The sequence below is a fragment of the Condylura cristata genome, unplaced genomic scaffold, assembly GCF_000260355.1.
Source record: "Condylura cristata isolate star-nosed mole 26May11 unplaced genomic scaffold, ConCri1.0 scaffold00021, whole genome shotgun sequence".
NCBI classification, from domain to species: Eukaryota; Metazoa; Chordata; class Mammalia; order Eulipotyphla; family Talpidae; genus Condylura; species Condylura cristata.
Genome location: NW_004567122.1, coordinates 37,231,189 through 37,259,031, shown reverse-complemented (window position 1 = coordinate 37,259,031; position 27,843 = coordinate 37,231,189). Strand labels below are relative to the sequence as shown.

The window sequence follows — 27,843 nt, the reverse complement described above, 5'->3', positions numbered from 1 at the left end:
TCAGGAGAGGTCTGCTGCGCCATGTGGGTGTCACTTCCCTAGTTGGGGGTCAAAATGGTGCTGCAGTGGCTTCGGAGAGCTTCATAATATGGTGCTTTAACAGCTGTGCCACAAGGGAAAGCCCTTGTATTTTTTTTGTGGTCCAATTCAGGGACCAGATCCCCAAGCATCTCAGTGCTGACTCTTAAACCAAATGGGACCCCACTCCCTTTAGAGAGGAAGGGGACAGTAGTGGAGCAGGAAGAGAAGGGGTCCCTGACCCCTGCACCAGTGTCCCCATTCCATGTGCTTAGTTCAGGGCCCAGCCACCTCCTGGGACATAGCCCCACCTTCTCCTGAAGGCAAGTTCTGTTCTCCAGCAGCCATTTTGCTGCCTCAAAAGTCAATTAATGCTGAGTCTTTATGAAAGTCTCTTGCTCTGAGCACAGAGACGTAAGGTCAGGTGCCCAAACCACAGAAGCTACCTAAACGTAATGGCCACTGAGCCTGGCAGGGGTGAGTGCCCTGGCCTGTCATGGAATTCCACCATGTGAGATAAGCAACAATTCCCCCTCCGCCCCGCCCCCCAAATGCAGTGATGAGTGATGGTGGGTTTTTCAGGGCATGGTAGGGATATTGGAGACCTGGAAGTCCTTGTCCCTCCACAGGGGGCACTGCTCCCCACCTCCAGATGGTGAAAAAAAGGTGTGTAACTAGTTTTGATTTTTTGTTTAAAGCCAGATTTTTGCATGAAATCTTTTGGTTTTTAAATTTGACATAAATTCTAGTTTAAGAGTCTGGGGTCAATAGTATGGAAGACAAATTATGTGTGATAGAGGGGGCTGGGACCCCCACTTTGGAGGGACCTCTTCTCTTCTGCCAGGCCCAGAGAGGGGCGAGATGCGATACCTCTCCATAGCCACATCTCTCCAACATCTCGTCAGACGTGTATCTGGAACGAGGCTCGTAGGAAATGAGGTCTGGGCGTTGAACCTCGTAGATGGACTTGACCTTGGGGAGAGCTGCCAGGTCTTTGTAATTAAGAATCTCGTTATCCACCTTAGCCTGAGGAAGAAGGAAGTGGAAAGAAAGAAATGGATAGGTAAGAGGGACAGGAGAGAAGAAGCAGAAAGCAGGAACCGAGGCTGGACCTTCTCCAGATTCCAATAAACACAAGACGTTAGGGCGGAAGACTCTGAGGTCAGGTGAGACGTGCCTTTGAGGCCCTCCATTCCCACAGGAGCAGCACTGGGGGCAGCAGGGAGAGGGCCTGGCTTTCCAGAAGCCACTTCTTCTGGCTTCCCCCCATAATGTCATGATATTATGTTAATCCCATATTCCAGATGAGCAAACTGAGGCTCCAAATTCTGTAACTGGAGCCCGTTATGGGTTTGAGTCCAGTCTGAACTATACTCTCTGGGGGCAGACCACCTTTTCACCCTACAGAGGGAAGACACCCCCATCGCTGAGTCCAAAGAAGACGATGAAGGTGGTAGTGACAGAGAGAAGCACCATGGTAAGCCATTAGCTAACATCTGGTGGGCTGTTATTACCAGCTAGAATGGACCCTATGGTCCACCCAATTCACACCTCTAATAGTAGGCAGCTATTTATCCTCATTTTTGAGTAGAGAAACAGGCCCAGAGACAACCATGAACTTGCCTAAGGTCACATAGCCAGTACATAGCAAAAGCAGAGTTCAAACCTGTTGGTCTAAGCTAGGAGTCGCCCTCCTTAGGGGCCTCTCCTAGCTTCTGGAATCAGGGTCCCGGCTAGCATGTCAGAGTTGCTCCTTTATGGAACTGGAACAAGTCTCTATCTACTGAGCTGGCCTGAGTTCAGCCTCTAGAACCGCATGACGCTGTGAGGCAGCGTCCCCTGCACACAGGCCCTCGTGTCCCGGCCCCAGGCCGTGTCCTTTCCTTGTCTGCTTCTTGCAGCTGCGCCCTCTAGTTGACCAGCCTCAGGCCTGGCGACCAGCCTCAGGCCTGGCCCCCAGCCTCTATCTACAGTGATTCACAAGGTCCTACAGGGAGGCTGATGAAGACAGAAGACACTAGATAGAGAACCTAAAAGACATATTAGCTTCAGAATGTTCTCCCTTTGCCTCGCAGGGGCAGTCAGAGCCCGGGTTACCAGGAGAGAGTAGCGTCCATAAAGGCCTTATGAGCACTGGTTTTAAATACCTCCCAGGCTCTTCTGTCCCTGTCCCATCCCACTGCTCTTGGGGCGCAGTATTGTTGGTCTCTCTCTAGCCCCACAGTTACCCTCCTGCCCTGATGCAGGCTCTGGGGTGTCCCAGGCTCAGCTGAACTTGGTCTCTCGAGGCAGGGGCACCTGTTCCTTTGCACCCCCCAGCGTGGCAGGTTGAGGTCAAGCATGGCTCTTGTCCTATGGCTTCTGGTGACCGCCGGAGGGTGGTGACAACTGCCCCCCTCTGCCAGTCCTTGGAAGCTTCATGATGACTTGGGTGCCCCAATCCTTCTGTCACCTCTGTAAATGGTCCCCTCATGAAGGCAATCCCATCTCAGCCCTGTCAGAGCCTGCCCAGTGCAGACGCCCACATCTGGGACAACTTTGGGGTATATAGATCAAAGGAACCTTGTTGATGTGGCTGCTGCCTCCACCCTGCGATATTTGAGCTTGACCTTGACAGCTCCTGGCATCTTATAAACTTGTTTCCACCCATCCATCTTCATTTTGGAACTTTATACCAAACCTCAAAAACACTAAATTCGTATTTCTTCCTATAGCCTGGTTTATGAGCCTTAAGTCTGGGGGTTGGGGGGTGGTGACTGAACAGGGACATCTGACATAACTAGCACTGACCAGAACTGCATCCTGATCCCCAAGTTATGTGCAGGGTTAAGGGGACGGCAGGGCAGGGAGGCTCAGCACCGCTTCCCGGGGCACAGAGAAAACACTCAGTATACATCTGCTCAGTGAATGAAAGAATGACATAACCAAGGACCCTGGAGGTCCTCTAATGTGGCTTTTGTGTCTTCTGCTACATCCCTGTGCTCAGACACAGCCGCCCGGTCTACTCCACCCCTGGCTTCTCAGGCGAGAAGAAAGCACTTTCCATCTGCAAATCCCCAATGGCCAGTTTCCACATTTCCTTGGCTCCCACTTGATCACATGCATTGCTGTCTCCACAACAGCTCACCCAATACCCACTCTGACAGCACTTTGACCCCCATTTTTCTCTCGTCTTGGTCTCCGTTAAGTCACGGGGAAGGAGCAGCGTGCAGATTTCAGAGCGTGTCAGAGTGACTCTAGGCTCTTTCTTGTGCTCCTGCTGAATCTGATGCCGTCCCTGAAACTGCTTACTGGGCTGTGTGCTCCGAGGTCAGGTCCCTGTCTTCCCTGCCCTCAGACCCACCAGAGACTAGCGCAGGGCAAGCCCAGCCCACCAAGGATCAGTCAGATGGGAACCTGATGGCCGCCCCCAGTTTCCTTGGAAACTCTCTGGGTAGCAGCCCCGGGGGTAAGAAAGGTCTTTGGTGATTGTAAGTGGTACGTACGCAGATGACTCGGTTGGGAGATCCGATGCTGGATCCAGGGGGTGAGATGGAAGTTTCAGAAGTCCGCCTATGCTGTGGGAGAGATATGCAGTGAGATGCTTTTCTGGTGATTTGGGAGACAGGGATGTGTGAGTGCAGGTTTCAAAGGACCTGGGCTGTGGGCTGTCCTTTTTCTTTATTTTCAGCCTTTCTAATCACTGTGCATAAAATCCAAAATGCACAGAGCATGATTTTGTTTCACACATGTTTGTACCTGGTCTTTTAAAGAAGTTACTCACAAAATTTTCACCTTGGGTTCTCCCATGAGTTTATGAGTACAATTGGTTATCGTTCATTCCTTGGAGATTTGGTCATACGAAAGGGAAAGGAAGGTTAAATTGCACAATATACTGATTCTTTATAGCATGGCCATTGACACTTAACATCAACCTAAATGATAAAGTCTTTCTCTGGCCAACCAGAGCTGGATTAATGGCTCCCTGAGCAGAAGACTGCGAAGTCTTAGTGCGTGTGAGAAGCAGCATATTAAGTTAAAAGCAGAAAGACCAGGGATTGAGGACCATTCATGAGCGCTGTGATTTTAGCAATCTCGGGTTTCTGATTGTACAATGAATGGGCTGGTTTTAACAACTGCTACATTCACTTCCAAATCTTTCACCCTCTGATTTAAAGCATTCTAAGTGAGACTAGATAGGAATGTTTTCAGAGTCTCACTGTGAACTAGTGGTGGCTCTGGGAGCCGAGTTTAGGTGGAACATTTGGTATAAATGCAAATTTTGACTTTAGTCTTCTTGACAAGATCATGGACAATCTTAATTTGGTGTGATTACATTTAAATAACTCTCTGGACATACTTTTGCCTCTTTTTAAGCAAAGAGATCACAGGTAGCATGACCTAGCTAGACTTACTGAAACTTTTTCTTAAGAATTATTTCATTTGCATTGAATGTATCTTATGATTACCTTCTATTTACAGAAAATAATACTGGCTTTCTACTTGGTGATCTAAAGTTTCATTTTAAAATATGTTTGGCTAAATAAAAAGCAGTGAATTGATTTCAAGAAAAAATTAAGTATCTGATTTATATATACAGTAAGTATATGTACATATAATCATATATGTATTTATGATGCCCAATATAAGTATATAAGCATACACATCCATATATATCACATATGTGATTATATGCTTATTTATATAATTTACATATATAATTATAAAACACATGGATGTAATGAAAAGAATCAGGATTTGTGGAAATAGAATTGAAAATTGAGAAAAGCTCTCAAAGAAGAGGAAATTGAAGATAAAGGACAATTAGGTTTTGTTTCACCTTAAATGTCAGAAGTTTTAGAAGAAACAGGGGAAAAGTCCTCATGGCTCAAAAAAAAAAAGCTTTGGCAGAATAGCTCCTTCACCAGACTTACCTCAGGTGGAGACAGCAAAGGACATAACAGAAAGACGGCTGGTTATGTGTTTTTAGGTGATTCTCTAGCAGGTGACTTTTCATAGGACCCCAAAGGGACACACCACTATCCAGGGCCAAGAGTACAGAGGCACCCTAGAGATCCCAGGGTGCCACCCCACAACCCCCGCCCCCCACCCCAACCCCCAAGTCCAGGTCTCCCTCCACAGCATCAGCGACCTGAGAGTTGGGTCCCTTCCTGCAGTTCCTGACACCTGTCAGAAAGCAGAACGCAGGACGCCTGCATTCTGGCCAGTGTCTCCGGGATTCTGCGGTGCCCCGCCTGCCTGCGCTCCTGCAGCAAACCTACACCCTCTGGACATCCCATCATCAGCAGAGAAGATCAAATCCCTTATCCTATCTACCTCTGGGGGTCAAGAAGTGAAATCGGGTGGTGGTGCTAAAGATGCCTTGCAAACTGTCAATTTCTGTGACAATATTAATTGTCATGATTAACAGACTTTGGGGTGATTGGGAAGGCTACTGCGTGTATTCCTCAGAGGGGCACCATCTTGGCGAGCAATGTGAGGGTCAATCTCATCCCAGGGAGCACACTGACATGAATATAGGGTTTTACAGTTTTCCAAGTGTCTCACATCCAAGGGCTTACTTGCTTCAAGATACCGGTGAGAGACCAGGGTTATCACTAAGGAAATCCAAGGGCACCCTTGGGAATTTGCACACCAACGCACGATTCTCTAATAAAGCAGCGTCCCCAACCTGTGACCTAAGTCTCTGGTGACTACCAGTTTGCTTACCTTCAGTTTCTTCTCCGCCCGGGCTGCCTGTTTACAGATGGGGTGCCAGACCTCGGAACCTAAGGGGCCAAGGAAATAAGAGTGGCTCAGCTCTTTCCAACCTACCAGGGTTCAGTGTCTCCCCACCCCCACCTCATGGGTTGCCTCTGCAGCCAGTGTACCCCACGCAGCAGCCGTGAGGAACCTGGCTTCCTTGCTCTTGGCTGTTACATCCACCGTCAGCCAGCCAAACTCTCATCCTGGTCATTCAAGTCCTATCCATTCCTCAAGGTTCAGTCTCACACAACATCTTGCCAACTTTCTTACCTGCCAGCTGGGAGTGACTTCTCTCTGTTCTGGGATCCATCGTCCTTTGTGTAGCTCTCAACACATATGGTTTTAAATTACAGTAGCTTGAGGACTGATTTATCACCCCAACTAAATTAAGAGCTCCTTCTGGGTAGGGGCTGAGTTCTAGTTATTGCTGGATGTCCCACGGCCTCCAGCCTGGGGCTTTGCTCTATGCAAAGGCTCCATGCATGCCTATAGGGTGGATGATTGGCTGTGAGTGACACATAGCAGGTGGTAGATAAATAGCTGTTGAATGAATGAGTGGCAGTGAAGGTGAAATAAAAAGACAGACGTGAACGCCAACCTTCCTTTCTCTTCAAAGACGGGTGGCTGTAGCTATCGCATTTAAGGAGAGGCCGTGTCATGGTGTGTGTGCTGCTAGGGAGCACTGTCTCGACCTGCTAATTCCCAACAGACTCCAGACTCCTCAAATTTAGCGTATTGCAAATGCCCGCATATTGTTGTGGGTGGGGGTCCAGTTGGCTGTCCCCAAACCCAAGAGCCAATTTGGAAAGGCATGAGCAACAGGTGGCTGGTCACATGTTAAGAAGAAGCCCCAAATACTACACATGCTCCTAAGAAGGAACAGGTGTCCTGGATTAAAAGGAAAAATAGGAACATATTATCCCTCTGGTGCCATCCATCTTGTCACTGCCCTAAAAGGAAAGGCGGCAGCAAATGGCTAGATTCCTGAGCACCCAGATGGCATCTGTTTGTCTGGCTTTGCTTGTAGGCTCTACTTTCAATTATGGTTTGTTGCTTGGAACCCCAGTCCCAGCGGTTCCAGGCAACCCTCTGGGGGGCTGGTGCAGGGAAATTAAAGCGGATGAATGGTGGGGAGAGCATGGGCCCCGAGAAAGGGGCCTTGGGTTCCTGCCGCTGTTTAGTCCCTAACACAGCTGCTCTGAGCATCCAGTTTCTTCATCTGAATAATGCAGTGGGGCTAGATGATCTTGGAGATTATTTTCGTCTCCAAATTCTAATTCTAGGGCCGTCATTTGTGCGAAAGAGAGCTTCCTGTTTGCTGACGTTAACGCAAGGTGCTGTTGCTCACAGAGCCCAGTAGAGGGCCCCCGGGTCCGCAGCTGGACGCAGCCACCGCAGGGCGTGTCCACTACCTATGCAGGGGACCCGGGAAGGGTGGGGATCCCAGTGTGGGAAGTTATTAGAGAGAGCATTTCCGGGTTCTCCCCGAGTGGCTGCTGAATCTGCCAGGAGTTGTTTACCACTGTGGCTCAGACAGGAGCCCTGTGGGAAATGGACGAGGTGGACACAGGTGTCTAAGAAGGTCATGCATGATATTAAGTGGCGGACACTCAGGGAGAGATTGGGCAGAAGTTCTCACGGGGGTGGGGTGGGAAATGACATGTAAAGCCAGGGCTTCCGACAAGATGGTCTCTCCAGATCACTATCATACTGCTTTGAAATAAAGCTCAAGCACAAATGGTGTGTGTGTGTGTGTGTGTATGTGTGTGTGTGGGGGGCTGGGTGGGTGTGTACAAGTGTGTGAGCGTGCAGGCCTACACACCCACCCACCCACCCACACACACATCAGAAAAGAGAAGGAAAGCAACTGGAACTAAACAAAAGTTTCGGAGTTGGTACTACCTCACTGAAATCAAAGAAGGCAGGAAGGAACTTATTGGTAGGTAGTGATGTTTAGGTAAGTGAAGGTCAGAAAAGGTGGTCCTGCAGATCCCTGTGAAGTGAGGCTGGCTGGAAGTCAGAGCTGTCCCCTGACGGACAATGGCCAGCATCCATGTACTTTCTCCCCAAGGGTGAAAACAGTATCTGGCTCATGTGTGTTTAATAAAGAAATGGATGAATGGATGGCTAGGTCCCACCCAGAGGATGGAATGAGAATCCAAGATTGTCACAAAGCATGGTCTTCACCATGGAGAGGAGACTTAAGAGAATGGTGAATATGGTTTTGGATATTTTTTTTGGTAAAGATTTATTTATTTGTGCATACAGAACTAGGGTACAGGCCAGAGGTCCAGGGGCGGTGAGAGGATTCACCAGGGACAGAGTGGGGAGCAGAACAGGCAGATCTATGAAATACACTGCTGAGGGGAGCAGCTGGTGGGGTCAGGAGAGGTCTGCCGCGCCATGTTACCTCCTGGGGTGGGGATCGAACTCATGCTCAAGTGGCTTTAGTTTCTCAGTGCTGTACTGTAACCTGCCACCAGGGAGGGCCCGGTTTTGGATATTTTCCTCTTTGTGGAAAGGGGGGTTGATGGGTTCTGCATGTCTTACAAGGTAGAATAAGAAAGATCAGAAGTTCCAAGGCAGGGAAACGGTAACCTTGAGGATTTCAGGGTTCATTGCCTGGGGGAATGAAAGTGCACATTTGTGGTAAACCATCAGCAGGGCGATTCTCCAGGGTTGACGGTGACACGAACGTATGTTTCCTACCCCCTCCCAGTTTTTAAAGAGTCTATGCTTCCATTTTAGTAGATTTCCGTGTATAGAAAAATAAGACTTGTCCCTATTCAATGATCTTGACCAGAATGTAAGTTTTGTAGTGAGCAGCATTCAGAGCGGTCCTACCTATAGGGCAGGGCTGCAGATTCTCAATAATATTCATTGAGTAAATTAAAAAAAAAAAAAACACAAAAGAAATATGATTTTCTCTGTTAGGCCAGTTGAAGTCTCTAACCTGGACTCAGAGATTTGGGCAAGAAGCATCATGGGCACACATTTCCACAGCTGCAACTCTAGCTTCAGTGTGTTTAAGAATATTTAGTAGGTTGGGGCTTGTCAAAGAGTGAGCTGGGGACAATTATCCAGCAGCCTGGTAAAGCACATTCCTACTCCGCTCCAGCCGCTCAGCCCCGGAAGGCCACTTTCTGGGCCTGGGGAGGCTGGGAAGCTGAGATTTACCAAGCTCCTCAGGTGACATAGGACTCGCTGGAGAACCATAGAACTAAATACCACCTTACTCTCCAAATTTGTTCCCTTGGAGCAACATGGGAGAAAGGAACTAATTTCCCAAGACAGAACTCTTTTAGCTTCTTGTAAGAATCCAACATTTTTTGCTCGTGAGATTCTGGGTTTCACCGTCATACTTCTGTCTTCTGAGACTGTCACCCACAATTTCATGTTCTGCAGTTAAATTCTCCAGTGAGGAAGTGAAAGATTAGCTATGTTTGCATCCACTGATTCAGAGATAGAGATCTAAATCTCTCAACTGTCCCTCAGCCAGGTATTAAAAGCTGTTTTTAATCTTCAGCAGGGTCAGCGTTCTGTCTTATTGCTCAGACCGGTTACAGCACACTTCCTACCCACATCATTTTGAGCTTATTAATATTTGGGAACCCACCCATCCCTCTGTTAGACCTGAAATTCAATTTTTCCCATCTCTCTCTCTCTCTCTCTCTCTCTCTCTCTCTCTCTCTCTCTGTGGTGATATTAATGCCAAGGGCAGAGCTGATGTGGTAGTCTTCCAGAAGCCCCAGCCAGGGTTGCAAACACAGCAGTGACTGAAATGGGTCTGCCAGAAGGTTCTGTTTGGCCAGCATAGTGTTTTTCAAGCATCTTTGAGTCTGATTGTTTTTAAACCCGCAGGAGGCCTGTGACCTCCTTGGCGCCTGCCTCCTGCCCCCTCTACTCAGAGAGGCAGGTCTTTTAGAGTTCAAACCTCCCACCAGCCAGGGTATCCTCCCATAGCAGGTGCTTCTCTGATTTCTCTAGACCACACCCGCCGGGGAGCTTTCTCGTGCCTTAGGACAGCAGCTCCACCTTTGTGGCACAGACCAGCTAGGACTTTGCAATTGCTACTCTAACATCCCTGGCCAGATAAACAAATGTAGCGGAGCCACACAATGGAATATTATTCAGCTACAGAAAGGTAGGAAAGTAGACGGGATCCGTTTCCAGCATGGATGGATCTAGCAATCATTAGGCTAAGTGAAAGGAGTCAGGGACAACAGCCCATGTACTGTGTGTGGCTCCATCACCATGGCCATGAAATGTCCCCGCAGGTGACTGTCCAGACAGGGAGCAGGTTGGTGGTCACCTGAGGCCAGAGGGCAGGGAATGGGAACCACTCTGGATTTCCTTTTGGGATATGAATGTTACAGAGTGAGAGAGAGGGTACACTTTAAAATGGCTAGTTTTATATAATGCGAATTTCACCTCAGAAAATAAAAAATCCCTTCTCCTGTCTTCCCAGCAGGCACTGGGTTGGAAGTTTGTCACTGAGGGCTCCACACTGAGCAGGAGAGAGAGGAGGGGAAGAACGAGTCTTCTGCTGCTCCGATCACAATAATCGTGGGATCTGGGGAGTCCTCCCTGAGTGCCAGAATCCTGCACCCTGAACTGCAATGTTGGCTCGGAGCTCCATCCTCTCGCACTGTCCAGCTGCACTGTCTGGGGTAGGGGGGCCGGCTCTCTGCACCTTAATTTCTGCATCTGTATAATGGGGATGCAGCCACTTGCCTCACGGGTTTGTGGTAAGGATGAATGAAGGAAGCAACAGAGAACACTACCCACTACCCAGGCGCTATGCAGGTAGTTGTCATTGCTGTCACCTGCCCCGCCGCCTCCCATAGGTCGGCCAGGACCTAGTTTGGGGAAAGGGACGGGGGAATGGGATGACTTGAAGGGGGTGGGTGGCACGCAGCCCTCTCCCGAGGCAAAGCCTGGCCTGGCCAGCAGGGGCAGGCAGCCAGTGGAGGGCCAGCTGTGCAGGTGGCTGCTGGTGCCTCCTTCTGGGGGGCTGGCTCAGGCCCAGGGAAGGGCCCTGGGGGCAGTGGGAAAGGCCAGTGGGCTGGCGTTGACATGATCAGGCGGGTGGGCTTGAGGACTCGGGACTATGAAGTTGGTCCCATGGAGGGTACCAGGTAGGAGGAGGAGAGCAGAATGGCAGTGCCCAGGTGCCCCATAATTCACAGGAAATACGCACCGCGGAGCAGCTGATCATAACAGGAAGGTAATTAAAACCTACCGAGAAGGTAGCATGTGCCGGGCACTTAGAGTTCATATCTTTCTTATTGTTGCTATAATAATTAATGTTTAGAGAATGTCTGTGCTAGGCTCTTGATATGCTGTGCTCTTGATAACAACAGCATTTAAGAAAAATACAGCACTGCTAACTCACTTTGATGGAGCATGTGCGCTGAGACCTATGGTAAGTGTTATTAACAATAATATTGACAGGAGGCAGCAGTTACTACAGCCTGGCACCATGGGGATGGTCATTTCTCCATGATGGGGCATTTATCATGAGCTCAGATGCCAGAGCTGGCAGTGCCAGGCACTATGCTAAACCCTTCATGTGCATTTGCTCATTTAATTCTCACAACAGCCTGGTGAGGTGGCCTACTGCTATCCATGCTCAGAAGGGGAAATGGGGCTTCGGGGGCTTCAATGTCTTGCCTGCCCGCTCGCCATTTGTGACCTCCTGGCATGGGCCATGGTCCCTTGCAGGGAATATTCCCTTTGTATCCATGGAGTGGAGGGCAGGTATGCCCTTTGCCCCCTGGACAGCTCTCATACAGGCCACATCTTAAAAGCAGCAGGAGGAAGAACCACTTTTGGGTGCTGTGGGGGTCTCCACTTAGCCCTGCTGCTTCTAGATGCTTCTCGGTGCTGTGAGCCAATTAATCCCCTTTCACCTAATGTGGGTTGAGCTGGGTTTCTGTCACCTAAAAAGTCAAGACTAATAAAACATCTCATTGAGCTAAAACCTGAGTATGTGACAAGTTCTTGACTTACCCCCAGGCAATTCTGTTTCCCAGAAAATAGAGGAAGCAACCAGGGAAATTGCTACTCAGAACCTAATTCTGACCAACATGGACAAATTGGTCAGTGAAGTGAATGTGACATGTAACTGGCAAGGAAGTGGCCCCATCACCTTGAGTTCGTGGTGACTTGAGAGGGGTGAGATGAGAGACTTTATGCAACCCATCAAAAATGACACTGTAATATTTTCTTCATGACCCAAGGTGTGTGATAACCCTAAATACTTATAAAATACTGCAGCTCATGGAAGGGATTTTGCTCAGTGAAATAAGCCAGGAAGAAAAAGAAAGAAAGAAAAATCCTGGATGGTTTCACTTATAGGAGGAATTAGGAAAACCAAATAAGGAATCAGGAAAAATAAATTATAATAAATCAGAAAACAAAACCAACAGGCAACTCTAAATCAGAGACACTGCAGGGGAGGGGAAGGAGAGGGATCAAAGCAGGGGTGGGGAGAGGACACGGGGACAATGGTGATGGTGGGAATTATAAGGGGACCACACCTGAGAGGAGAAAGCATACATTGTACAAAAAGGAAGAATGATGTAAAATAGATGTAAAATAAAAAAAAATACAGCTCATCAAAAATTAAAATGTACTGTTTTTAAAAATGAAATAAGCTTATTGGCTTCAGACTTGAGGAAATAGCAATTCAGAACACTACCAGGATATTTTGAAGAGTCTAAAATTATATAGCAGGGTTGGGGAAACATAATATTTAAAGTTTTAAAGCATAACTCCTACAACCTAAGCTGTCAGTAAAGAGATCCCATTTAAAATAATGCAAAGCTACTCAATTTATACCAGGCAACATGGTGTCATGTTAGCATCTCTCTCTCTCTCTCTCTTTTTTTTTTTATAACTTTCTAAAAAAGATTTATTTACTTATGCATACAGAACTGGGATATAGGCCAGAGGTGCAGGGGCAGTGAGAGGATTGACAATGACAGAGTGGGGAGCAGAATGGGGGGCAGTACACTCCCGAGGGGAGCAGCGGGCAGGTCAGGAGAGGTCTGCTGTGCCATGTGGGTCACCTCCGGGGCTGGGGATAGAACTCACACTGAAACGGCTGTGTCTAGCTTGCAGTGCTGCGTTTTAACTAGTTGTGCCATCAGGGAGGGCTCTATGTTAGCATCTCTTAAATGGAGGTCTGAGGAGAGGCGTAGGTCTCTCTAAGGGCAGTGATCCACCATTTGTAAGAATGGGGGCTCCCTCATGTACATCTGTGAGCATGGTGCCCCCTTAGAGGGCACTTGTCTGAGAAAAATGAGGCCTCAGTGAAATAGCAGTTGTCCCTCAGCTGCACCAGAAAGATACAGTAGGCCCCAGGACCTACTGTGGTGTGAGTGGAAGAAAATTACGTGACCTGAAGTAAACTCATGTATACAAAGGTCTTTGATCAAAGCAGCATTCAGGGCTGTTTCTATTGGATTGATGAGATTCATCCAGAGTTAAGTTTTTCCACTTGATCTTCACTCTTGGATACTTCTAAAAATTGGATTAAAGTGATATATCCTCTCCTTAGAGAAACACCCCTACACACCAAATTTGGTAAATAGGGGGTTCACAGAACTCAGAAGACCAGCAATGAACCACAGGGTAAGAATCCCAACAACAAAGAGAAGAAAAATGTCTGAAACAAATCCTAGCTGGACAGGCAGGTTGACTTCGGCCCCAGGGACTCTAAAATGGGCCCATTCCTGACTTTTAGCTCGCAGGGCAGATGTGAGGATAAAATGATACACTGTGCTTACAACTCAACATAGGGACTGGGGAAAGAAAAAAGGCTCTTTCACTGTTCCTGGGGAAAGGCGCATTTAGAATTGAGGAAATTCTATTTCGTGAGAAACATTTGGGGTCCAGATGCACCCACTGATGCAGCAAATGTAACCTTAGTGATTTCCACCTCAGTTTTGCCCTGAATCTGGCCGGTGTGACCAATATTTTGCTGCACAAGATCAGTGACCTAATTTCCTGGTGAAGCCCAAATGAAGGGTTTGGGCAACAAGCAGATTAGAAATCTGGCGTCTTTGCAAAAAACAGTTAAGAGACTGAATGCACAACAAAACTTCAAACAAAGAGAACTTGCTCTGGTCTCCCAGGGCCTCGAAGTTCTCACCCAGACAGACTTTAGACTTCTCTCCCAGTTAGAGTCCCTCAGAAAGCCATCATGCACCAATTAAAACAAACACACTGACTAGCAAACCCTCCCTGGGACTAGCAGCCACTTCCAAGCTGTGTTCTGCTAAGGAACCGGCAAGAGTCGTTTCTAAGAGTTGCAGATTCTCAATTCCCCCCCTTTGCCATGTGTTGCTCTGAGGGGCCTAGGCACATTCACATCCATGCTCCCCCCCCCGGGGCTCATCTCTGTTGCTCTCTGAGCTGGCCATGTGGGCCTGCCTCGGTTTCTCCCCCAGACCACGCACCCTCCCTCTGTGGGCCTACGCACTGCTCTCCTCTCTGCTCCACACTCTCCCCTCCCACCTCCTACTCATGTTCAAGATCCCAACTGAACTGTCCCTCCTTCAGCTAGAGCTTCCCTGGCCTCCCAGACGACACTGGAGCCTTAGGAGACACTCCCGTAGTTTCCATACTCCCTACACAGCTTGCCAATGAATGTTTCCACTTCTTTTTGATTACAGTTAGTCTCCCCCTCCCGCGAATGCACTCCTCAGAAGCAGGCATCAGGCCTGGTTCTTCACAGGACACCCAGAGAGCCAGGGACCAGCATGGCCTAGGTTTGAATGGATGGATCACAGACAGTGCAATTATACTCATTTTCCAGGCGAAGGAAGGGGCTCAGTTAAGGGTGTCACTTCTCAGGGTCATGTGTGGACCCAGGAGCCCTGCCTCTCAGCTGGTTCTTACTCTCTGGTGCGGCTCGGGAGGAGGGCTTTCTGGCTGTTCCTGGGGGACATCATTTCAGCTCCTGTGCACCTGCTCCAGGATGGGTGTCCAAGGAAACCACCGGCCCAGGACTGCGCCTTAGCAGACCATCACCCCAGGGCCACCCCCAAGACGCCCACAACCTGAGTCCCCAATGACTCCAGCGTCGGATGGCTCGGGCCCCCTCCTCCCAGGATCACATAGCACCCTTGCAGGCAGGTCCTTGAAGGCCCTGCAATTACTCCCACTCTCCCGAGAGCTGGGAGGGTGGGAACAGGGATAATTAAGGAGGAGGGTGACAGGCCCTTCTCCTTTACCAAGAATATCTCCCACCTCCCGGGGCACTGCTGCTGCAGGTTTGATGATGTGTGCTCACGATCACAAAGTCATTCCCGTCATGGTTTCGCTCTTTGAGCCTGGTGTGAATTTCCAGTCAGAAGCCAGGCTTGGAAGACTATTTCGCATGAGGCTGAGTTCCATGGGGGCAGGGACGTGTGTGACGTGCTCACACTCCATCTCCTGCTGGTGGAGATGTATCCATCCCACGCAGGTGGGGTCCCACAGACATTCCCAGTGTTGGGCAATTACTGAACCTCTACATTATAGGGCCTGTTTTACAGACCAGCCAACCAAGGTCAAGAGTTCAGACACTTGCCTGAGGTTGAACATCTAGAGAGTAGAGGAGCCAGGATTCAACTCTGGGCCAAAGCACCAAGTGGGGAGGGATTAGGACTGGGAATTCCAACAGGAAGTTATAGGTGTTCACTGAATCTCAGAGCAGTTTCAACACTAGGAAAATATGCTCAGCTGGGGTGGGGGCTTGGGGGGAGGAATGTCAGGTGACACATTTTCAAACCAAGTGCAAAGTCAAGTGGTGGGGCCCAAGACACCTTCGTGCCATTTGTGGCATCCTGCAATTGTTGGGCAGTCCATGTGTGACCCAGGTTTCTGGTCTGCAATCTCAGGGGCTCAAGTTTCGAAATGGGGGCGGGTGTGGCAGCTGGTGACCCTATAGCAGGCGTCTATCTGAGATCCTCTGACTCCTTGGCCCCATGCAACTCAACCTCCACCTCCCAGGCAGAATCGGGGAGACTGTTCAAAGCACTGCCAGGGAAGCTGGCCAGCCAAGCAGTGGGTGGAGGCGTGCAGGGACAGAAGGCAGATGACATGTCACTTCATATTAGCCACACCGGCAACTTTCCCGAACCACCCAGAGAGGGGTGAATTAATTGCAATTTTGAGGCCAAGCCAAAAGCAAAGCTAACACTGAAATGGAAGGAGATTGGATCTCCTCTCCAGTCACGGGCGGCTACAGAGGACTTCCAGAGGTAGGCTTACCCGTGAGGTACATCTCCTCCCCTTCTGTGAACATCTGGTGGCAGCGGACACACCTGGCACAGGTTGGGTGGTAGTGTTTCCCTCCTGCCTGTGGAAATGAGAAGATGAAACAGGCAGTCAGAGTCGCGGTCAGCGAGGGCAGGCTCGTGTGGTCACCCCTGGGCACGTCAGTGTTACTGGTGTCTCATGGCCCTGAGAGGGTGTCCAGACCACCAGGCCACTGGGAAGCCTGAGGACACCACATCTGCAAACTCTGACACTTTCCCTTCTATTCTATCCCTTTGAGACCACCAATCCAATCTCATTTCCATATGGGAGGACAATCTTTGCTTTGAGGATACCCAGCATTTCCCTAAGAAGGCCTTCAGCACTGATGACACTTGAGTTGATTTTAAGTGGGACGTGGACCCAGGATGTAATAACAATAGATTGGTGAGGACAAAGTCTCGTTTTCCAGCCTCAGTCAAGTCTTCTGATTTTTTTCAAGATGAAAGTACCAGTTTGATGCCATTGTATCTTTAACATCTACCCCAAACTCACCAATCTACCTTTTAAGGAAGATCAGGTGATCAGGTGGGAACTCCTAGAAGTAATAAGACTTAGCTAAAATTCTATTTATTCTTTTTTTTTTTTTTTTTTTACTGGAAATATAGCAAGTGGTCCTGGTTTCCCTGATGTAAATTTTCTATATGAAAGTGAGATGACCTAGAAGTCAACGAAAGGATTAGGTAAGAATGGGTACACGAGCCCTCCCTGGTGGCGCAGCAGGTTAAAGCACAGCACTAAGGAGCTAAAGCCCCCTCAGCATGAGTTCGATTCCCCCCGCCCCCCAGGTGACCCACAAGATGCAGCAGACCTCTCCTGACCTTTCCGCTGCTCCCCTCAGCAGTGTATTTTGCTAATCTGCCTGTTCTTCTGCTCCCCACTCTGTCTCTGATGAATCCTCTCACCGCCCCTGCACCTCTGGCCTGAACCCCAGTTCTGTATGCATAAATAAATCTTTAAAAAAAAGAATGGGTTCATGGAGTTCACAGATAGGGTAAAAAACTGTCAGAATATCTCAGGATGCAGAACTTTAGGGCTCAGTGAACTAATAATGGGGCCCAAAGTTAGAACTTGTTGTGGAGCCTCTGAACTCCAAGTCAGTCTCTGCTGTGCTTGGATGCCTCCAGTCCTGGCCTCCTCCTCCCCCCAGCCCTTCTCAGTCTGGCTTTGGGGTGCTCTCTTCCCTCTTCCCACTTTCTTCCCTACCATTATCTAGTAAACACGTAATTATCAGGCAGCAGCAGATTCCTCCATAAGGGTCAGAAGCACTTCAGAGATCTGCCTCAGGGGCTTGCAGAGGTCAGCAGAAATGCTAGCTGGCCCCTGCAGCCACTCACCAGCCTGGCTACTGCTCATTTCCTTGTGGCTGATGCTGTGTCTGAGGTCCAGCCTTGGGGACCTGACCCAACGGCCCTCAGTGGCAGCCAGAGTCTGTATGGGAAGTGCTTGGAGCAGTGATTGTGTTGGAAGGTCGGGCCTGCTCTGAAGGTGATTTGGTATGTTAAAGCAGGGTGTTTGGGGAGTAGGTGGGTCCACCTAGGGGAAAGTGATGGACACTGGGGCTTGCTAAAGGTGTCCCCAGGCCCAAGTGATTACTTGGTCTGATGCCAACGGGTTCCATCTAATTCATAAGAATTATAATTGCAGGCCCTCCCTGGTGGCGCAGCGGGCTAAAGCACAGCACTGAGAAACTAAAGCCACTTCAACATGAGCTCAAACCCCGCCTGCCCTGGAGGTGACCCAATGGCCCGGCAGACCTCTCCTGACCGGCCCACTGCTCCCCTCAGCAGTGTACTTCGTCAGTCTGCCTGTTCTGCTCCCCACTCTCGCCGCCCCTGAGCCTCTGGCCTGTACCCCAGTACTGTGTGCACAAATAAATAAATCTTAAAAAAAAAAAGAATTATAATTGCATAAAGTCTATTTGCACACTATTTTGGGGGTGGGTTGGGTATGGGCTTATCTATTCTGGAGACCTTTGATTTATTCTAAGAATTTAGTAAGAATGTGGAAAGGGTAGATTTTTTTAAAAAAGAAAAAATCTCTCCAAATCCCTCTTTTTTTCTTCTTTTTTTTTCCAGTCACGGTTGTGTGTGTGGCTCCCACCAATGATAACATGTCCTTATCATCCTCCAAGCAAACTGTGTACAAACTTTGGAAGGAAGTTACTCTTTTCCCAAGCTGCAGTATCATGGGACTGATTCCCTTGTACCCTGACAAGGATAATCAGCTTAATTAGTAGCCTCTTCCTACTTTGTATCTTTTTATCATTTCAATTATAGATCTGTTTTCCAGGGTGGCACCAGCACCCTGACAAAACTGAAGCTTGGCATCTTTATAAATGTCACACCCCACCACCCCCCACCCCTGCTTAAAGAGGCTTTATGCCATCTCAGCACCCCTGGCCTAGGAGGGAAGAGCAGGAGGGGGCGTTGAAAATAACTGTAAGGAAGACAGGCTGTTAGAGCAGCCTCTGCCAGCCGGCAGAAGGGAAACTGAGTCAGTGAGACAAAATGAAGTCCAGAGAATAGACGGAGGAAAGAATCTGGAAAATGGGGCCATTTGCACAGGCTGAGAACCACAGCAAGGCTAGAAAAAGCAGCTCAAGGGCATCGGTTTTGTGGTTTTCCTTGGCGAGGACACAGGGAAGGAAGAAGAGTCAATGGCATTCAGCATGTTAACTGTCACTGAGGGAGGGACTGTGTGTGGGTGGCCTGGGAGTGGGAAAGGGAAGTGGCATTTAATTAAGGATCTATTGTGTGTACCTGGCTGGGCCTTGAGTGGCCAGTTGCTGTTTCTGTCTGGCCACCACCCTTCCTCCTCCTTCCAGGAACAGCATCCAGCCTTGAGGGGGAGGGACGACCTAGTCCCAGATTAGCCCACGCAGGCAACCAGAGCTCAGTTCACCAATGGGCGCCACCTGACGCTATGGTCACAACGACTCGGTCAGAGGAGGGCCCGAGGTAGGCCAGCGGGGCAGTCCCAGGTTGTCTGCTGATATATTAGACAAAAGCAGCTCTCTTCCCATTGGATAGGGTGTCCCTGGGAGCCATTAGTGTCCAAACTGCCCGTCATGAAGAAGGGCCTTCCTGAGAGTAAAGCCAACATAGGAGAGAGTAGAACTGAGGCGATGAGATATTCCAAGTGCATGTGAACACTGCACCCAGCTGTGCGTGGGGCCTAACAACTCTGGCCTGAGCCATTCCAATCTGTAGTTTCTCTACCAGTAACTAAAACCATCCCGGCTAACTACGGAGCAGAAACGCATGTGTCTTTCATTCTCACACCCACAGCACTGCTACAGCAGACTTTTTTAATTCCCACTAGGTCTAAAGTAATAGCTGTGCTTTCCTACTGTTTAAGTCAAGTCTGACACTGTCTACCTGGAGCGAGGAGCAGACCCCACAGATAAGGGCTCAGTCTCCTACCAGCCCCGTCACTTCAGTGTTAAGCCTAAGTCCCAGGTTGTCACCTGAACTTCTTGGGGTTCTCATAACTCCCAACTCCGGTTCCATAATTTTCTAGGATGGCTCACCGGACTCAGGAGCCATGTTCCCCAGTTTATCATACAAGGATTTGACAAAGGACACAGATGAACACCCAGATGAGAGATTTGTAAGGACAGGTGTGTGGGGATGGGGCTTCCCTGCTCTCTCCTTCTCCACCTCCCAGCACCTCCACGTGGTCACTCAAACAGAAAACCCCCCAACCTGGTGCCTGCGGGCAGTTTATGGAGGCCTCCTCATGCAGGTGTGTTTGGCCATGAACTCAACCTTCAGTCCTCTCCCTTCCCTGGGGGACGTGGGCTGAACATTCTGAGCTTCCAGTCATGGCCAGGCCTGGGCCCCTCTCAGAACTGCCTCATCAGAACAAAGGACAATCCTATCACCCAGGAAATTACATGGGCTTCAGGAACCTGTGCCAGGAACCAGGGTCAAAGGCCAAATATTTGAACAAGAGATGCTCTTAGTGCTCATGTCACTCGGGAGATGACAAGGTCAGTCACGAATGGGTGGGGGTGGCGGTGGGAGGCAGAGACCAACATGCACATTTTCTATTGTCATGCCAATATCAGGAGCTAAGTAATAGTTGTATTCTCCACAGATAGAAAAAACTTTAAGACTCAGGGAAAGAGCCTTGCTTAAGGTAACACTGGACAGGTCTGCTTCACTGCAGGCCTGTGTTTCCATGACATCACACCACCTCAAACACCCCTCCGTGGCTGAGAGCCGTGGCAGTGGCATGAGATCCAGGACGCGGGGCTAGATCCGAGCTAGGTCTCCACCAGAAATACTGGGTGTGACCTTGGAAAAGCATCCTATGTCTCAGGTCTCACTTTTCTCATCTGTCAAACGAGGAGAGTGAACTAGTTGATTGCTAAAAGTCTCTTCCAGCTCTATGGAAAAAAAAAAATCAATATTTTTTTTTATCCAAGATGCTAATGGAGACTCGTACAAATGGAATGAATCGAAACCCAGTCACAACAGCTGCCGGGGAGGAAAAGCCCCCATGATGTTAAACAAGAGCTCCACGCGGGGGGAAAATGGCCACTGCTGACATAATTTCAGAGTGGCTTGGAAATACCGGGACCATTCCCAGCTGCAGCCCTGTGTGCAATCCAAGTTTTCCCCCTTTGAGAGAAAAGTCTGCTGTTAGAAACTCTTGGCCCACTGACCCTTCCCCCGTACAATCTGGATGCCTCTCCCCTCCAATTCTGCAGACCCAGCAGGTTTTGCTCAGAAGGGAGCTCCCCCACACCCTATATATAGCCTTTCCTTCACAGCCTGCATGGTCCTCAGCTCTGTGGCAGCCCAGCGGTCCTCTCTGCCAGACGCCCATCTTTTCTCAAGTCCCTCCTCTTGCTGCTCTTCCCTTCCTCCCCGAGGACCCTGACTGCACTGCTTCCTTCTCTGGTGACTCCTCACTGTCCTCAGTCACCTGGAAGTCATTCTCCAGGGCTGTCTGTGGCCCCTTCCCCTCCTCTCCTGATGACGCTCACGAGCTGCTATTATTCAAATCCTAGTATTTCTGAGAAGGGCCCCTCAACCACACCTGTGCTCCTGGCTGCCCACAGTTTTGAGAGTGCTTTCTTGACGCCTTCATGGGATTTCAATCGCAACCCATTCCAAATGGGAGTCGCCATCTTTCTGCCCAGCGTCTACTGTTCAGTTCCATTCATGACGACACCAGGCTTTGACCTTTGGGCCTGAGGCTCTGGCCTCGGCTCCTTCAATTCCCTACAACTGCAGACCTCTTGGAACTGCACTCTGTCATGCTGGAGGGAGGTGGGGTGCCCTAACCACGACGACCAGGCCCTTGAGTCCTTCCTGAGGGTCATGGCCCTCACTGGCCTCCCGCCTTGGGCTTCTTTCCTGTCAGGTCAGTCCCCACACATCATGTTATCCTTCCAATGGTGCAGGTGCAGCTCTCAGCTGGCCACTCCTGCTAGGCACTTCCTAGCCCCAGGTTCTGTCCCCACATCCTATTCCATTGTCCACAGTGAAAAATCCACAGATGGTCACTCTGCAGTTACCTTGCTTTCTGAATCCTTATACTCTTTCAAAAACATAATTGTATCATCTCGTTCCTTGACTTAAAACTCTCTCATGGCTAAATAAAGTAAACAACCCCATCAAAAAATGGGCAGTAGAGCTAAAAAGACACTTCTCCAAAGAGGAAATGCAGATGGCCAACAGGCATATGAAAAAATGTTCAACATCACTCATCATAAGGGAGATGCAAATTAAAACCACAATGAGATACCACCTCACCCCAGTGAGAATGGCACATCTTCAAACAACTAGCAACAACAAATGTTGGAGAGGATGTGGAGAAAAAGGAACTCTCCTGCATTGCTGGTGGGAATGCAAACTAGTACAACCACTATGGAAAACTGTTTGGAGGTTCCTCAAACTGCTAAACATGGAGCTTCCCTACGACCCAGCAATCCCACTCCTAGGTATCTACCCAAAAGACACAAAAGCACTGATTGAAAAAGATACTTGTACCCCCATGTTTATTGCTGCTTTATTTACAATTGGAAAAACATGGAAGCAGCCCAAATGCCCAAAAGTAGATGACTGGATTAGAAAGATGTGGTACATATATACAATGGAATATTACTCAGCAACCAAAAAAGAGAAACACATGTCTTTTGCAGCAACTTGGATGGAGCTGGAAAAGATCATGCTTAGTGAGATAAGCCAGAAAGAGAAAGAAAAATACCAGATGGTTTCACTCATAGCAGGAGTATAATGGACCAGGCGAGAAATTAACAAAAATAATGAACAACCATATACCAGAGACATTCTGTGGGGGTGGAGTGGGGAATGGGATCAAAAACGGGGGGGAAGGGAGGGAAATGCACGGGACTAAGGTGGTGGCACAGGGGTGATTTGGTGATGGGAAACCCGCGGGGATTACAATCGAGATGGAAAAAAAAATGTGCAAAATGATGTAAAAATAAACTTTGTAGTAAAAAATAAATAAATTAAAAAAAAAAACTCTCTCATGGCTGCTAATGAACATTCCATAAAATTCAGCTCTTGATGATTCCACAAAGCCCTATGTGACATGCCCTCTGGATACTCGTACCCCCAGGGCCCCTCGTCCTTCATCTGGGAGTTCAGTTTCACTGGCCTTTTCCTCTCCCGTGAATGTGACAAGCCCTATCACCCTCCAGCCCCTGGCCAGCCACATCCTCACAGGCAGACTCAGGGTCCTGCCTGTCCTGAGGGTCCAGTCCCCAGCCACACTCTCCACCGATGAGATGTGGCAGACTCCTCAACACAGCACTGGCTCCCCTGAACGCCATCCGCCAGATTTGTCAGAACTTGTGGTTCTGCTTGCAAGAGCTGGTCCCTGGGCTGGGAAAGCCGAGGCCCAGAGAGAAAGATACTCAGCCCAAAACTAGGCGAGTTAGCAGCTGAGTTGATATTAGTGCCCACTGTTTTTACTCATGGGCTGTTTCTCCATCCCACCAAATTCTTTCTTGTTTCAAATTCCTCAAGGTGGGTGGTCACCAAAGTGTAGAGACTGCTTTGGGTATATGGGGTGTGGGAAGGAAGGCCAGGCAGGCTGTGGTGGGGGGTGTGTGGTCTCAGCCAGGGTGCTAGGTTGTCTGTCGCTGGCAGAAGAGCCAGCTGAGCACCAGGCTGAGGAGAGCTGTTGCCATGGTGATGGGCCAGCCAAAGAAGGGCTCAGGGAGCAAGCTGCTAGACAAGCTGGTTCTTAAATCAGCGCATTACAGACCGCTTAAAAAATAAATGACACTCTACCCTCTCACAGGGCTGGGAAGAAAATCATAATTGTCACTTACCAGTAACTGAGTCTGAACGTAGAGAAGCAACTGAAATATAGAGTATTCTGAACTGGGAGTGCTTTTTTCCTCTTTCTTATTTGGGGGATGCCCAGAGGGATGAGTCTGTCTGCTCAAGGTCATACGGGAAGTCAAACAGAGGCAGAGGAAGCAGGTTGATAGGGGTTATGGTAGAAGGGGTGTGTGGTGACTTCCTCCTTCCTCAGTGACGACTTTTGGGGGTTCAGCCACCCTCTCAAAGCCCTTCACAGTTATTTGTAGCCACTCACCTCTAAGACTCGGCCGCTGATGTACCGGTCACAAGTCTCACACTTAATGCCGAACTGGGAGTGGTAGTCGGACTCGCAGTACGGAACGCCATCCCTGCAAGAGGAAATCCACATGGGAAGAGGAAGCTGGGGGGTCTTGGGGTTGTCATTTGGTCACCCCAGGACCTGCAGTCCACGGTGCTTGGGCCACTATGAGATACATCGGGGAAACTCCTTAAGAATGCTGACTCTGGGCTGTGGTGATGGCACATGGGTGATTTGGTAATAGGAAGTCCATGGGGATTACAACTGAGATGAAAAAATGCACAAAGTGATGTAAAAGTAAACTATTATATTATTAAAAAAAAGAAGAAGAAGATGAATGCAGACGCCCCAACTACTCCTCAGACCTATGGCTGCATAGTGTGCTGGGGGTGGGGCAGGAATTTGCTTCTTGACAGTCTCCTGGCTTGAACCTTGGAACCACTGGTCTGCTGCTCTTGTGGGCACCCCTTTCCACTCTTAGTTCCCCTCCCCATAGGTTCTCCATTCTCTTCCCTTTAGCACAAAGGGCTCTTTTAAAAAATTATTTTAAAGAAATTGAGTATTGATTTTGTTTGGAATAGGTACTATTCGCATACGGCATGTCACGAAAGCGGAAGGGGAAAGTCTCTATTCTTCTTCCTGCACCTCCCAGCAGATAATCAATGAGATCAGTTTCGGCCTTATCCTCAATCAAAAGTTTCTTCCACCTGTAATGAAAGGCTCGTCTTGTGGTGCTCCCAAGTCAGCAGGTAACAGGAGCCTTCTGACACCTCCTGTGTGTCCCAACTTTGTCCAGTGCTTACCACTTACAGGGCTGGGACGCAACATTCATTATTTTTCTACTACCCTGCACCAATAATCATGGACCTCTATTGCTTGGAGTCGCTGTACCAACGATGGGTTTTGCTTTGATACTTCGGTTAGTCCTTAAGGCAAGCCTTTGTGTGGACAAGAAGTCTCAGCTTGATAAGCCAGAACTGGATTGAAACCCAGGCAGGCTGTCATGAGGACAAGAGGACCTGGCTCCAGGGTGTCCAAGGACTCAGCACAGGGCCCAGTGTCATGAGCACTTAATAAATGGCAGTTAGAGAGACCTATCCATGATGTCCAAGAGGGGACCCCAAGGGGACACTTGGGGTCAGCTTCCAGGGCCCAAACGGAAACAACTGGCACCAGAGCACTGAGCCTGCCTCTGGGCCCCACGTGGCTCTGTGGACTGGATCTGATGTCATCTGCGAGGGGAGGGGCATTTTCTCCACTCAGGAGTGTTGCAGAACTGCCCCCTCACAGAGACACCTAAAGGCCAGGCACCCTATGTTCCCATCTTGGGGTAGGCTGGGAGCCCACCCCAGCAGCCCAGCCACAGGTCATTCCTGAGGGAGAAGCAGTGAGGAGGACGGATGCCCAGCCGAGTCAGGGTGGGATCCTGCCCGTGGGGAAGGGCTTTTTGGAGATAGCCTCTCCACGCCTCCCAAGCTTCGTGGGGGGCAGGAGAGTAACCCTGCAGGTGGGAAGCCAATTGTCAGAAGTGGAGATGACGATGAGGCAGCAAAACTGGGCATAAATGCCAACTGCACCTGATTGGGACCCCTGGGCCAATTAGGGGAATTTGCGGTCCATGAATCTAGAATGAGGCACATGGGAAGGGTACTATTTCCTGGGCACTTAGCAGGCACACAGCACCGACCTCTGAGTCTTTACACAACCCCAGGAGGTAGGTCTTCTTATCTCCATTTTTGTAAGTGAGGGAATGGAAAGTCAGACAAGCTGAGTCTCAGAGAAGTTGAGTCAGGCAGGCTGGGCTTAACTGGGCATTGATACCACAGCTGGTGCCTGGCAGCTGCTCCTCTGCCAGTGGAGCCAGAGCCAGGCTGCAGCGGCCCGGGGTGTGGCGGGCAGTCTGGGTGGGGCTGCCTGGGAGAGCTCTGTGCAAACCTGACTCCCCCACAGAGATCTGACTTCGGTTCCCAGACACGAGGACTCCTGGCTGGCGACTCACAGGACACTCCCTACTTGGCAGGCATCAAGCGGAATGCCAAGCTCCTCCCGCCAGGCATTCAAAGCTCTGGGTGGTGCGACCTCAGCTCACCCCTCACTCTGGACCCTGCTCCCCCTGAGCTCCGGCCAACGGCATGGGTGCACCTGGCACCTCCCTGCCTTGCCCAGGTTGGGGCAACACCTGGGAACCTTCCTTCTTTGCACTTTCAAATCGTACCGTTTTGCGAGGTTTTACTCACAGATTCCTGATTGCTGCTGGCTAGAAGTGAGTCTTCCTTTCTCCAAACACCCACAGTTCTTCCCTGGTACCTCTGACACCATGTTACCCCAGCATCTAGCTCCCTTCTGCTGGTCTGGGTGTGCTTGGGGGCAACCTCTTCTCCCTGCAATTACCATGGGTCACAGAGGCCTGTTCTCTAGCTTTTGGGTTCAGAGCCTCCTGGCCAGTAAGTGGTCAGGCGGGGGTGTGTGACTTCCATCTCGTTAGCCAGAGGTACTCTTGGGAAAGCACCTATCCTTCCCCTGCATCCTCAGTGTCCTAATTCTCCTCACTCAGCTTATCTTCCTCACGGGGCCTCACTGACAGCAGAACCATCGGTGCCTCAGCCACCCCCCCGCCCCCCAACCCACAACCCCGCGCCAGCTAAGTCTAGCACTGAGCCAGAGCTGGTGTCAGAACCTGTGTCTATGGCCATACTTTTTTTAATTCACTAATTTTCTATAATTTTAAAGTGACTTGCACATGGAAATGTGGTCACCAGGCCTGGCAACTAGGGGCTGCTTGCCCAGTGCTGCGGTGTTCAGGTGGCAGGGGCGGGCCCTCGTCCTGGTGACACTCCAAGTCCCAGTTCTCATTGCAACAGCCAGGTTATGGACTAGGGGTCAGGCTTTGGGCTAAAGGCAGCAGTGATAAACAAGAGTCCCAGCTCAGCGAGGACCCTTAATCCTTTGAGGCTCGGTTTCCATGATTTTTAAAATGGGGATACATACCTATGTGTGTAGTTAGTGGATAAAATGTAATGATACATACCCAATCTTCAGTACGTCTCTATACTTAATAAAAACTCAGTAAGTGTCACTAGTATTATTCTCATTATTAAAAAGTAAACAGATAAATGTATCACTCTCGCCCACATGAAGGATGTGAACAGGGCCCGGGGAGGGCCTGCAGTGAGGTTGGGGTGGTAAGAGGGAGACAGTGTGAGGCCAGTTGGAGGAGAATCCTGGGACCCAGAACCAGGGGGCAGCGAGGGAGCAAACAGGCTGCTCGAAGGCGGGAGAAGAACATCCCAGGCAGAAGAAAAGGGGGGAGGCTGCGATGACCTCTGTGCCCTATGGAAATGGAGGGGTGCTTTGGAGATCAAGGAGGGGGCCCAGAGCAGCAGGCCTGGCAGGGGAGGGGAGGGGCGGGAGACCCACTTGCTGATGTACTCCCCGGTGAGGATGACGCTGCAGGTCTGGCATTTGAAGCAGCTCACGTGCCACTGCTTGTCCAGCGCCAGGAGCGACTGTCCGTGCTTGATCTCCTCCTTGCACCCCGCACAGTCTGCAACGACAAGGGGACTGGCTGAGCAAGACCTCCCGGGCAGCCACCACCATTGTGCCATCCCACCCCAGCCCACCTAGGAGCCCCAGCCTGTGCACCCCAGATTCCTACAAGTGCCTGCAGCCTGGCAGTGACTCTGCTGGGAGAGAGGAAGGCCACTGCAGCTCAGGCCTCTCCATAGTGGTCCTGGTGGGAGGCAGGAAATGCTTCTAGGGTTCCTGCAGAAAGTCCCCTGCTGTCATTCGACTAGTGTCCCTCGAAAGTGGGGCCTGCACTGTTCTGGCTTGTCCTCAGACTGCAAACAGCTCCCAGGACTCTCTGCAGCCAGGGCAGGGGGACCTGCCTCTGGGGAGCAGCTGCCTCTCCCAAATGTATCAAGATCTCACTCAAAGCACCACTGCAGGCCACCTTTGCTCTCGCCTAGGCGACTGACTGCTCACTGGCAGGCGCTGTGTACACTGTGCTTTATGTTGCTGTGGTCAGGCCTGCCCCCTCCCAAGAACCACATCTGGCACCTGGCGGAACTCACAGCATACCTGCCACATGGGGACGGAAGAGTGGGCCTTGTGCTCTGGGCCAGGACAGAATGTGCTGAGCCAGCTTCCCCCCAACCCCCATCC

General features: G+C 49.9%; 1 protein-coding gene across 3 annotated transcripts in view; it reads right to left on the bottom strand.

Moving 5' to 3' along the window:
• ABLIM3 (actin binding LIM protein family, member 3) overlaps window positions 1-27,843 on the bottom strand; it is a 106,963-nt gene that overhangs the window by 19,867 nt on the left and 59,253 nt on the right. For all 3 annotated transcript variants that reach the window (XM_012727959.1, XM_012727961.1, XM_012727960.1), the window contains exons 6-10: window positions 27,097-27,223; window positions 23,656-23,749; window positions 16,027-16,114; window positions 5,728-5,786; window positions 3,504-3,575 (exon numbers count right to left, since the gene is read on the bottom strand). In XM_012727959.1, the coding sequence (XP_012583413.1) occupies window positions 3,504-3,575; window positions 5,728-5,786; window positions 16,027-16,114; window positions 23,656-23,749; window positions 27,097-27,223 (440 nt within the window). The remainder of the gene's footprint in view (window positions 1-3,503; window positions 3,576-5,727; window positions 5,787-16,026; window positions 16,115-23,655; window positions 23,750-27,096; window positions 27,224-27,843) is intronic.